General features: G+C 38.5%; 1 protein-coding gene across 1 annotated transcript in view; it reads left to right on the top strand.

Annotated features, from left to right (window-relative positions):
• LOC118818427 (potassium/sodium hyperpolarization-activated cyclic nucleotide-gated channel 3-like) overlaps window positions 1-13,645 on the top strand; it is a 125,984-nt gene that overhangs the window by 61,284 nt on the left and 51,055 nt on the right. Inside the window, 1 exon segment of the mRNA XM_036585682.1 lies at window positions 4,311-4,529. Within this exon segment, the coding sequence (XP_036441575.1) occupies window positions 4,311-4,529 (219 nt within the window).

Below are 13,645 nucleotides of genomic sequence, written 5' to 3'. Positions count from 1 at the left end.
CGGAACAAAACCTTTGCATGAACTTCACAGACGTGTGTGTGTCTATATGTACAGTTTGACTAAAGAAAGAGACTTTTCCATTTCCATTACAGCCCTATGAGTGGACAAAGTAAGCTTCATTAGAGTGTATTTATTACTTGCAATAATTCAATAACATTATTTTCATCAAACATGAACTGGAATGCAGGGTGAACATGACAATAATGATTCATCACAATGGCCCATTCGTCAGAGTTGCGGACAGTCAAATCTGACCATAAATTTGCATTTTTAGGAAAATAATCACACTACACAATCATGTAAATGATGAGATAGTGGTAGGCTGGTGCTTGATTTCACTCACAAAAGCGGATTCATCATTTGCCTCAAATCTCCGTTATTTTCCATATTGTACGAAAGTTTTGTGAATCAGATGCAGAGTAGTTTGCACGTCATAAAATATGCATTCCTTTTTTACGCCATTGTGATGAATAAGGGCAAGAGTAGTGAGAGCGGTGAGCAGTGAGAACATGATGAACAGTGGCTGCAAGTTCGAGCTCCCACACAACTGTAGCCCCCTCACTCTCATTTCACTGTTCTTGTTTTTAGAGGAACTCTGCTGTTGTTTTTGTTAGTTTGCTGCTGGTTGATTTATCCCTAGTTCTCTCCTCAGCCCTGTCCAGCATAGTCTACTGAAGGCATCCTCCAGTGCTAACACTACTGATATTACTGGAATCAGTGCTGTTTTGCCAAATGATACTTTGGTTTCATAAAGAGAGCCATCAATCAGTACCTTTTTTTAATTCTGTCATAGCAAAATACAGCACATGAGCAGCTGGGCTTCAGACCAGATCTACAGACAGTTAAAAGGGTCAAACGGGCAAAATGTGGGAACTCCATTCATAAAAAATGCATTAACTTTGACAGCCATGATACATTTTAATGAAGTCCTTTTAAAGGCATTCCTGCTTATCTTTTTATTATCTAGTAAATTAATTGTTGAAAGGCTCTGCATGATTTCTTATGGTTCAGTTAAGTCACTTTATGTTGTTAGACCATTATTCAGTTGACAAAAAGCAGGTTGATTACCTGATTGCTATATAATTGATAGTGACAGCCCTAAAGTTAATAAACCTGGAAATTGAGGGGTCAAAAATGTTAAGGCGAATACTATTTATTTAAAAATCTTAATTCAATATCAGTCAAGTATTGACAATTTTCCAGTGAGCACCTGTGCTGTGCTTTAATTTTGTCTTATTGTTAGTCAAGTGGTGTAGCATTTGAAGAGGCCCCAGTGCTCAGAGAGTGAGGAGAGAGCCTGGTCTCATTACAAACCCTCCTCCACCTGGTAATTGAGTTCCCTTTACGGTTATATAACCAAGCCGCCAAACACCTGAGGTATGACCCCGAATCACCCGGATGAGAAGGACTGGAGTAGCCAGCCATGGGTCCAGAAAGAAGAGCCTCTCATGACATTTGATTTCTCAGCAGAGTTCATTGCTGAGGCTCAGGAAAGCTTGCTGGCCTCGGAGGAATAATAGTGATATGTTATTACCTTACAGGACAGGAGAAACATCATACAAATCACATCTGAGCTAACAAAGCCGATCCAATTGAAAGTAGGCCACCGAAGACAGGTAGAGCAAATGCACTGCGGCAGATTTGGGATGATGAACGCTGTCATTGAGGAGGTGACCACAGAGGGGCCATTTCCACTCGTTTGGCCTGGTATTTTTAGTCCGGCACACTTGCATTTAATGAATAGCATCCATAATAAAAACTGTTTAGTCATAAGCTGGGTCTGTCCACAAGCCCAGTCATCTAGCACTTAAGAAAACCAGCCAAAAGAAATTATTGATGGTCCTGCTTTCCTTTTCTTACACTACAGAGTTCTTAGGCGTTTCCTGAATAAGGACTGAGCGTATTGCTCTCTTCGGTGTCATGCGCTCATCTGAGGTGCCTGGAGTGTTTTAGATTTTCCTAGGTTTTCCTAACATGGCTATACCATTATCGCACTGTGTCATCATTTCTCCCCCCCCCTTTTTTTGGAAAGCTCTAATAGGCTCTCTTTCAGGGCTTTGCTCCTGTAGAAATGAGTTTGAAAGCAATTTGGACACGTCTCCTCAGGAGAGAGCCGATATTGATTCCACACGGACTTCCACACTGGTCCAAAGAAGGGCAATTTATTCATTTAGAGACGCACCGAAATTTCACATCTTTCTAAATAGCTGACCCACTTTTTTTTCTTCCTGCTGAATCTTTATGTCTCACAGCCCCATTCATTCACAATTTCATTTTCACAGGATTTTCACAGTTTTTTTTATATTCGTCTTCTTCTCATGAAATTATTAAATTATATTATATTATATTATATTATATTATTAATTTCTACTTTGATGTAACATGGACGCATTTAAGCAACAGAGCTGAAGGCAGTCTGTAAAGCATTTCACTGCCCATCTTGTTTGTTGAATTGTATTCCATTAATTTCTGGTTAATTCCAGTTTGTTTCATTGTTTGGCCATCATAGATGCTAACTGAAATGCTTTGAGCAACAAATTTCATGTAGGTCACGCTGTTCTTCAGAATTTGACCATCGGCTGCAAGTTAACTAAGCTTTTGTAAAAGTTATCTTTATTTTTATGTGCTAAAGTAGAAACATAGTAACGGTTTGTGAAGGAAGCTGTTATTATTAGTGAAATTACTGATTCTGTGATCAGAATGAATTGGTTGCTAAACACTAGCAAAAATGAATCAATAATTCTCATCATCATCAGCCTGCATTAGTATTTATTACTCGCATAAACAAACCAACATAATTGTTTGAGCAAGGCTGAAGTTGGCTTTTAACTTGTAGCCATAGACATTAGAAAAGTGTTTTGAAAAGTGCAAAGGACTGGGAAAAAAGTACAAAACGTAACTGGGCTATACATTTAATTCATGGCTAATGATTGCAGTAACCTACAACTGTGCAGAGCTGCGGTTTTATAGTTTCTCACCAAAGACTTTGACATTTTGTTTTCAACAGCTCAGCAGAAACATTCACTTTAGCTAACCTTCCTCTGTCCATTGCTTAGTAACTTACAGTGGACATTGGCATAACATCTATTGCGTTTTCTAGAAATTCTGAGTGCATTGTGGAAGATTGTAGTGCCTTCAGAATGACTCTTAAATTCAACTTTAAGATTTGGGCGGTAAAAATGTCTGACCTCCTTATTAGTGCCCTGATACGAAAATAGGGATCCGCTTTGTCGCTTCCCAACCAATCAGATTGTGTCAACTGCTGTATAGTATGTAGTAAACAGAATCAAGTAGAAAATGCTTTAGGTCATCTTCTCGTGATTCTGTAGCCACCTCACCTGTAAATTTTCACAATACGATTCTCTCAGCAGACTGTTTTTATATTATGAAGGGAACTTTTTAGTTTATTACTAGATAGTTTAACTTTTAAGTGTTTTTCGATTAATGAAGCATGTTTCATTCCCAGAATTCACAGCTATATTATTTGATCACTTTCTTTGTGGCTCTAATATAGCACTGTGTTGAAGCTTGTCACTAATTCACAATGAGAGCCGGCCAGGCTGAAGTACAGCCTCCACTCGGCAGAGTTAACTTCAACACAGTGTTGCAACTAAGCTGCAAGATGAGAGAGGTTCATTTCCCCATATTAATTATTAGCAGTCAATTTTTTTATGCGCAGATTGATAAAAATGTCTTACAGATGTCATAAGATGTACATAAAATAAAGTGCAACATTTTTAGGAACCTGAGAAAATTTTACCAGAAGATTTGCCAGATTTTTTGTGACTGGTACAACTTGCCCCTCCGTCTGTCACAACTAACCCCACCTACAAGGCAAGTTGTGACTTTTGCACTCTGCTTACAGCTGTTGTTCAAAAATGTAGAGGCTGGAATCAAAGTTTCCATTTTTGAGATGTGCAGGTCACTTGTATAAAAAGCATTAATCATAAACTCAAAAACTGTTCAAATGACTTCAGTAAAAACCAAATTGTGCTAGGTTTTGCTCGCTGTCTCTTACTTTGGAGACTTTCCTTTTCCCTGGCTCACAGGGGTGCATCTCAATGACTGTTCATCCATTCAGCTGAAGAATTTGAATTTCGCTGCATACTTAACACGTTTTGTGCACCGGGCTGTGAATGCCACATTATGGGCACACCTGCCGAGGCTGCCCCAGGTGGCATGTACCCTCTGAGACAGTGCTGCTTGAGTGCTAGCTGACCTTTCCCTGTACGCCATCCAGTGAAGAGGCTGTGGGGACTGTGTGTGATAGCCTGTGGCTGTGTGTCTGTGTCCCTCTCTCCCCCCTGCAGAACAATACGTGGGGTCAGCAGTACTCGTATGCCCTCTTCAAGGCCATGAGCCACATGCTCTGCATCGGATACGGCATGTACCCGCCGGTCGGCATGACGGACGTGTGGCTGACCATCCTTAGCATGATCGTGGGAGCGACGTGCTACGCCATGTTCGTGGGTCACGCAACAGCACTGATACAGTCACTGGACTCTTCACGCAGGCAGTACCAAGAGAAGGTGAGTACGAGCTGGCTTGGTGAATGAGAATGCTGTAAGCTCTGTGGGAGGTTAATGGCTGTTGTTTGTAAAAAAAGGAAATCCTTTCGTAAGAAAGAACTCTTTAAAATGTCAAAATATAATGAAAAATATTTTTACATAGAATGAATCTTTTTCTTTTTTCTTATATTATTTATTTAACCAAGTGAAATAAATTCATCTGCTACAGGAGCCACCCTGGTTCATGTTTATGTATGTTGCTGAATTATCACCATTTTTACATATGTTAATTAGCTATATATATATATATATATATATATATAAAATCTGTTGAGTGCTGACTTCAATACTCTAAACCTTCTGTTTAAAGGTGTAATGCTACATTGACCGTGTAGCAAACATGTCATAAAATGCCATGAAACCTTTCTCCAGGGACAGGCCTACTGTCTTGTCATAAATGTGTAGTATTGTATGGTTTCATATACCAAAAATGGGCCTAATTTTAATGCTTTAATCAGGCTTTTTTTCCTACTATGCTTATAAAACAGATACAGTTTGTTAGAGTAAATTCGAGAAGTGTCAACACTTCTTGTTTCGCTATGTTTCTGTGGTATGAGGGATGAATCACTTTGGTTTTCCTTAAAATTAAACAGGCTGTTACTGTTACTGAGGCAGTTTGTTAGACTTAATTTTGAGAAGTGCCAAAACTGCTTCTTCGGTAATGTTCAGTGGTATGATGGATGAATCACTTCATTTTTCATTACAATTAAACAGACTTTTACCGTTACTGATACAGAGTCCTGAGGCTGACGTTTCCCATTGTTTTACCCATGTTTGCAGAATAGTTCAACAAAAAATATAATTTTGCCCTTATCCCAAATATTTAGTGTCCAAAGTTCGATTCTGTAGTTTTATGCTGGAGCTGTGAGGCTAATGTAGCTAACAAGTAAAGCTTATGTACCACTATTAGCATCATGTAAACAGCATGGCTAAATCCATCACACACTTATCTAAAGCCTTGGGTACACTACGCAACTTCCTAACAAGTTATTAAAAGACTGGGCATCTCACACTGATTTCTGCAGATATTTTGAGGGACTGAAATATTGGGGGTCACACAATAAACGACTTGGGAACACACACTACTCAGCCTATAAGTTGTTGCTGAACCAAACTGAACTCATCAAACTCACGCGAACTCAGTCACACTCCTGTTACCAGGAGACGCAAATAAACAAACGTGGAGTGACTCGCTGCTGCTGCTGTTTTCACCGTTGTTTGCGCTGACACAGTAAAGAAGCAGCAGGTAAACATGTTTAATTGAGGGTCATGGATTTAAAAATATGATCAGTGTGATGGGTTTTAGGGTTTTAAATGTACATAAACTCAATTGTGCTCATGCCTTTAACTCAGATCATTTGACTGCTTTGCTCCACACAGGTGACTTTTGGCTATTTTTCTTTGTTTACTTGCTGTATTTTCTACTTTTGCAATCTCAGTTTTCATTGGCTATTAGAGAACACCATTCAGTTTGAGTTATTAACCAGTATACACTACTAGAGTTGAGTCTAAAAAAATCAAAATGATTGATATAACCTGGTCTGAAATGCGACTTGGGAGGCCAAAAAGCTGAGTCTGTGCCCCTCACACACTGCTCAATTCCCTCTACACCTATCGACTCCAGGTGAACAAAAAATCCAGACTGTATTCTAGACTAGAGCCGACCAGCACAGTCTCAGCCAGAATCGGGGTAAAAGTCGTGTAGTGTAACCTCAGGCCTAAGACTGCATTAACATCTCAAATCTTATGTTTGCTTATCTGGTTTCTGACTTCAGACACCAAAAATATCTTGGCTAAATTTATGGTAACTGGAAATGTGGGTTAAACTCATCTTTTGTCAAACTAGTCCTTTAATTAGAGAAGGTTTAATCCTTTAATTATAAGAGAAATTCTGGCCTGATGTTGCTGAAGTTGGTTCTTCTACTGTGAAAACCTTTTGATTCCAGAGTTTTAACTGTAGCCTGGTTTGGAAGTAGGACAGTGTGTGCCGGGCTCACCTGTAGTGGACAGCAGTGCTTGGTGCTCTCCCCTGATGCCCACCTCTCTCTGGGCACAACGGGGGCAATAATAAGTCGAGCTGCCAGCCTGCCACATGGCCCACCATCTGTGGAGAGAGATGGAGGAATGGAAACAGAGAGAGGGAGATGGAGAGAGGGTAGGCACTCCCGCTGAAACGGAAGGAGGGTCATATGGGGACCCCCAGAGAGGTAGACGCAGGCTAGAGGCTGGCAGAAGATTGATGGGCAGAGGAAGAAAAGTGTAAAAAGGGAGACAGAAAGATAGAGAGATGCAGACAGAAGGAGGAACAGGACACTTTTGAGGAATAGAGAGTGAGAGAACTGCGGAGGTCAGAAGCTCCTCCGTAGAGGTAAAGAGGTGCTTCAGAGAAGAGAAAGCGTACAGTCAGCTAAGCCTGTTGATGAAGAAGAGTAATTGAGTATGTGGCTCTTAGTTACCCAACCAGTGATGATGAGGTCATTCAAAATAGCTTAAAGCAAAATATGAGTGGGATATATGCAAGGACATCTACACATACAGTCACAGTATGTGCTTGAAAGTTGTGTGTGTACATTTACAGAAAATGTCCTGTATTTTTAGGGAAACTAGAGAAAAAAGGGGGAAACTGCTGTGGTGACTTTGTAAAGTGCTTTTTCCAAAAGCACCATGTTGTGTTTCTTTTTGGTTTTGGATGTTAAAATAATAGTTATGTTTACAGTTTTTCTTGGAAAGTGCATATACATACATTATCATTGCTGTCAGAACAACCTCAATTCAAAATGGTAACTTTTCATTAGAAGGAAACTTTCTTGTAACATGATGTATAAATATTATGTTCAAGTCATTTTAGACCACTTCTATTGGTCTGTTTGTCATGAATTGTTCACATAATGTAAAGGACAGTTTAAAATATGTAACAACCAGAGACAATTTGGGACATTTTGTTATTACGTATAGGAACTTACATGTATGTAATGTATACAGAGCCTTGGAATGGGCTTTGTAGCACATTTTAGACAGATATTTCAATTTCTCATCTCTTCTGGAATTTGTTTTGACCTTGTTTGTCTACTTCACATTACTGGTTCTATTAAAGTAATGTTTTAGATTTAACAATTGCTATTTACTACTATTATTACTACATATACTACATATACTTACATATGGCCCCACATCCTGACATTGTAGAAAAAGAATGAATGTTTGTTTGTTTGTGTATTTGTATGTGTGGCTGGCAGTCATTCAATGCACAACAATCATTTTCACAGATTAAAGTCCTGCATAGTGCACCAAAGAAATGACACAAAGTGCCAGAGAGAGAGCGAGAGAGAGAGAGAGAGAGAGAGAGAGAAAATTAGGAAGGGAGAGACAGAGAGATTGATACTCGGAAATATTCAGTGAGATGGAGAGACGCAGATAGACCCTAGGAGCTGCCGTTCTCCTCGCGTGACCCCACAGAGTGTATGAGCGTGCATGAAACTCTGAAAATCTCCGAGTGTCCTTGAAACCTCAGAAGGATCTGTTGCAAACCTGAGCTGCATATTTGTTTCATTTTGTTATGCAGTTTTGTACTTCTTTGCAACAAGGAATTAGGACACGCTAAGTAATTGTTGCTGATCAAAGAATAAAACGTTGTGTAGTTTTTCGATCATCTTTAATTTGAAGGCCAGTGAGGGAGTAAATGTGACTGGTGTTCATTTAGCTATTCATTTGTTGAATTCAACAAATCCAATTTCATTGATCAGGCAGGTGTATATGTCTATAATTGTGTAATAAAGGTGGTAAATGAAGTACTAGTTTGCCCTGACACTCACTGAATAAGAAATCAGACAAGCTGTACTTTTCACAGTAAATGCAATTATAGCCTGAGTATGCAAGTGTTTTGTGTGGTGCATTGCACCAGTCTTTATTTAAGAAAGCTTTAAAGGACCCTTATGCTGCATTTTTGTTTTGTAAATTATTTTTTCCCCACTTTTTTCAAGTCTACTTATAATGTTTCTGTGGTTTTGCGTACCAAAAACAGTAGTAATCCATTTTTAAGCAATCATTTTCTTACCTCTCTTTATCCTTTAGAATTAAACAGGCTGTTTTTGTTAATGTGCATTTATGACTTATATAAATTACTTCTGTTTTGATTGGCTGCTCTGTATTGTGGCTCATTCCAAATGCATTCTGGGCCAAAATGTACAAGACAAACTGTTAAATTTTAGACTGAAATCTTCAGGAGAAAAAAACTTCAGCCGCTCCTTTCAAACTTCTGATTTCTTTGGAAAGCTATAATGATCCACTTGCTTCCTGACAGCCAGGAACAGCACAGCATTTAACTGTTTTCTCCACATCTTCTAGTGCAATAACTCTGCTACAGACTATCTGCAGTAACAACACTCCTTATTGCTTACACCTAATATAGCTAAACTGCTGTAGCCTGAATGGCCAGACATATATAAATAAATCCATGGTTGTGACATCACAACCATGAATGACTCTAAAAGAGCTATTTTAGCAGGTCAGTTTTTCGTATGTGCACTGTATGAACTAGGGGAAGAAACTTTAACAATGTGTACCTTCTTTTATTCCAAAAACCAAGGAAAATTTAGTTTTCCATAAAATAGCTGCTTTAAAAAATTCTAGTGCGCTTTGTCCAGCCAGTTAACTGATTGAACACGTGCCTGGTCTCATCTGCTGTCCTGTTTCTGAAGGGCTGGCTCAGCCAAGTGGGCTAACCAGCTGTTCCTGTTCTCAGCAGACACCGCTGGGTCAAACTGCCATCCGTTACCGCGACGCCCATCCCATAGCAACCTGCTCCCATGGCAACAGCACTAACGACACGATTCATTTTGAGCCAGCCCCCTCGGGCCAGGCTGCCTGCAGAGGGAAAATTAGCACAGTAAACAGCGATTAATATTTCAGACCTAAGCTTTTTAATTCATTTCTCTTAGAGCGCGGGTTATGTTGATTAAAGCCAGGGCTCAGACTGCTTCCCCTGGCTTTGAGAGAGCAGAACACTAGCCTAGCGCTCTGAGCAGTGTGCGAGTGACAATATGATATGTTATTATTATTATTATTATTATTATTATTATTATTATACATTAGATCATGATACGCTACCATTTGAGTATATCAGGGGTGTCATCAGTATGTCTAGAACAGAGTTATACCAACTATAGAGAGCCTGTAATTAACAACCAGCGCATAGTAACAAATAGTCGATGTTAGCCTATGATGACATCTCCCTATTCAGTTCATTTCTTTTTTGGTAATTGTTTTTCTTCATATTTTCTTTTTTAATTGCAAATATTAGCTTACCATGAGGGCATAAATGTGGGTGTATTAGGAATGCATGATTCCTGAGTTTTATGACGAATATGACAATTCGAAATTATTTAAAGACATTGTCCAGTGGCTGAATTTTTTAGCCAGTTTTTGTTAGCCTTTTTTTTAAAACCTGAAATGTACACTGGATGGGCTAAATGAACACATGAAACACACATTTCTATACTTTTTATTTCCCAAAATTGCAACATAAATAATATTGTTTGCTCTTTAATGGGCCAAACTATCATTTTAAATTCTTAAACAAATAATCATTTGCCTATTTAATAACATCAGTACAATGAAATTCTATGTATGCAAAAGTAAGAGGCAACTGGCTAGCACAATGAGTCATGCATAATTATGTGGCAGCCTGCCCATCACATGGACTTCTTTATTAAAAATAAATGAGGTCTCCCAAACAGTTTACTCTTTACAGTTTTAAGATATGGATTATTCTTCCATATTGGTTCAAAGTCAGAGCTCAAAGCACATTTCGCACTTTTAACTGACCTGGACTTTAGACTCAAATCTAAATCTTTTGATTTGAGTGAGTCTATATCTTAATTATTTTATTAAAACAAATGATTGAACATTTTATTTTGTCATTAACAGAACAATCATAACACTACTAAAACTTTACCACATGTTTTAATAATGACTGTTTTTGTAGTGACAGATTAAAAAACTCTAGTCAGGTCATGACTTTCAAATACAGCTTTCAAATTTCAGTACTGACAATTCTCAATGTGACACACTGATTTTCAGATTTAGGGTCACATTTACTTCAAAAGAGTAGGATCTGTCTGCTCACCATGTGGCCATGAGGGACAGGGATGCAGTCTCACTTCATGCTCTAAAATAAAGAGGTGTGGCTAAAATAAGGCTCTGCCTATGGACTAAAACTCGTCTGTTTCGGTAGTGAAATGAAAAACATGGGACAGCATTTTTTTTTAAAGTTAAACTTATTATAAATGTAAATCTCTTTTTAAAAAAAACCTAAAAAGATAAAACAACATAAACAATAAGTATCATTTTTACAAGTTCACTTCCCAATAGAAGTGAACACAGAAATTATGTGCATGTGTGTTTATTTTTTAGAAATTTGTCAGGTATGCAGGAACATTTTTGCTTATCAATGCAGTCAGTGTTCCTCAGACATCATTGTATGTCCAAGCTGTTTTCTGGTCAGATTTGTAATGTTCACAATCATGATAGTGACCCTGAAAGGGATATCCCATCACTTCACTGGCTGAGCATCTAGGAAAGCGTGATGCCTCAGAGCTGAGATATGATCTAGAGTGAGGCTAACAATATCAGCTGCTTTCAGCACACACGCCTCACCACACCATCTTGACCTGTAGAGGAGAATCAGAAGAAAGCAGGTTATGATGAAAGGGCTTTGATGTTAACACCAGGCTTGAGGGTTTATAAGCTGTGATTGTCTTCATAATTAGATTTACTGCTAGAGTCCACTCACACTACACCTTCAGAATGGTCTCATGGAGCTTTATACACACTCACACGCAGGCACACACATCCTTCTCACACTCCAGTGGTCAGTGTGGTTGTAAATCTCTGACCTCAAAGCATTATGGTGTCTCAAATTTCTCCATTATTCATTTTGATTTAATTTACTTGGATTATTTTAGACCAGTTCAGAACTGTGTAGATGCAAACCCCATAGACCTAGCTCATAACTCACTCACTCGCTCACCCACCTGTGTTTAGCAGGGTAAAGATTCTCCACAAGGGGAGCTATTAGCACAATTTTGGTGCTTCATAAGAGCAGTGCTTCACGTCAGTGACACTAGGATTCCATCCATGTATTTTTGTCTGTTTTGACATACTGAATAAAAAAAGAGTTGATGGAAACATTAAATAGATAATATAGAACCTAAAAATATCTGCGCTTGCATGAGGTGGATAATTATTGTGCCAGTAAAAACAAAATGTAAGAAATTATGATGAATTTAATTCGACAGCTATATGTAAACCTGGTTACTTTGTGTCCTTGTTATGCATAAATGTGAATAGAGGAACTATTTACACAGTAGTGGAATATAGACCAGAGGTACCCAAATGTCTTTTCTTGGGGGGCCAAAGAGTAGTGCTTGTGGTTGGCTGAGGGCCAAAAAGATTTCTTAAAAAAATAATAAAATTTTTTTAAAAGGAAAATACTAAATGAATAAGTTGTACAATTGAGGCCAAAAGTTTACATAAAGTTTACTTTTTAAAGAGATAATCAACATTGTGTATATGAACTTTTGACCCACTGAAAATCTGAATTAGTGAATTAAAGCTACAAAAACCTGACGCTAATCGATTGTTTTTATATTACCTCTGATGTGAACAAAGCAGATGCCCTAATAGACTTGCCAACAGAAATGTGTGGAGTTAGGGTACATTTCTGTTGGGCCCAGTCAAACGTCATCACGGGCCAACTTTGGCTCATGAGCCCCCACTTGGGCAGCCTTGATAAACAAAACAGTGGACCATGTTTTTTTTCACATTGGAAAATACTGAGCTCAATATTATAATCAATAATAATCTATACAGATGTGTGGATCAATATACAGATCTGTATGGATGATAATTAGCCATGCACTGATAAGCATGTGTCCATGTATTATAGCCAATATCAGCATCTGGAGATGTGACAGTTTGAGTTGGCAGGGTAACACATTCAAAGCCTCACCCTTCAGAAAGGCAGACCGACAAATCTGCACACAAGCTCCTTCAGAATTATTCACATCTCAATATAAGCGAACAAAAAGGGAAACACTAGCAATTGCAACAAAGGCAGCTGGAGGAATTATCATCAGAAAGGGCCAAGTATGATCTAGTCTGAATAGAGCCTTCTATTACAGCATGGCAGTGTGTGTTAAACCCGCTGTGTGTGTCAGAGCGGAGCGGCCCTCCTTTAAATTAGCTTCCTAACGGGGAGGAGAAGGAGACAGTTAGCTGCTGCAGTCTGAGTGCAGCCTAAAATACACTGCTTTGCAAAAATGTTCAACCCTCTGATCTGTTCTTTTTTCTGCCATATTATAAATCCCACATTTTATCTCGGGCACATTTACAAAATCACACATATTTTAAGACATAAGCACATTTTAACAAATATTTTCAAACGAAAATGCGCGCATATCATTAATACAGATCTTATTAGCCACATGTTTACCACTGTGTTGAATCACCTCTTATGTTAACAACGCTCGTTCATTGGAAACTGAGTTAAATATTTGTTTTGTTTTTTTTTCATTTTTGCTTGATATAGTATTTCAGCTTCTAAACTGTTCAGGGTCTCCTTTGTCATATTTTTTTGTTTCATAATGTGGCAAATGTTTTCAAAGGGTGACAGATCTGGACTGCAGTCAAACCAGAGTCAGGCTAGACTTTTTTACTAAGGAGCCATGCTGTTGTAATACATGCAGTATATGGTTTGGCATTGTCTTGCTGAAATAATCATGGCCTTCACTTAAAAAGACAGAGTGGAGGATGCAGCATCCATGATTTTCAAAAAGAATTGCACATTTTGATCCGTCAGACCACGGGACACTTTTTCACTTCGCTTCAGTCCATCTTAAATGAGCTCCAAGAAGGCGGCAGCATTTCTGGATCCTGTTCATGTATGTTTTTTTTCTTTGCGTGGTAGAGTTTGCTTTTGTGGATGTAGCAACAAACCTGTTCACAGACAGTGTTTTTCAGAAGTGTTTCTGAGCCCATGCAGTGATTTCCACTACAGAATCATGTGTTTTTAATGCTGT

This window comes from Colossoma macropomum, unplaced genomic scaffold (assembly GCF_904425465.1).
Source record: "Colossoma macropomum unplaced genomic scaffold, Colossoma_macropomum, whole genome shotgun sequence".
Lineage (NCBI taxonomy): Eukaryota > Metazoa > Chordata > Actinopteri > Characiformes > Serrasalmidae > Colossoma > Colossoma macropomum.
Note: the sequence above shows the minus strand (reverse complement) of the source record. Positions and strands in the feature narration are given on the sequence as shown.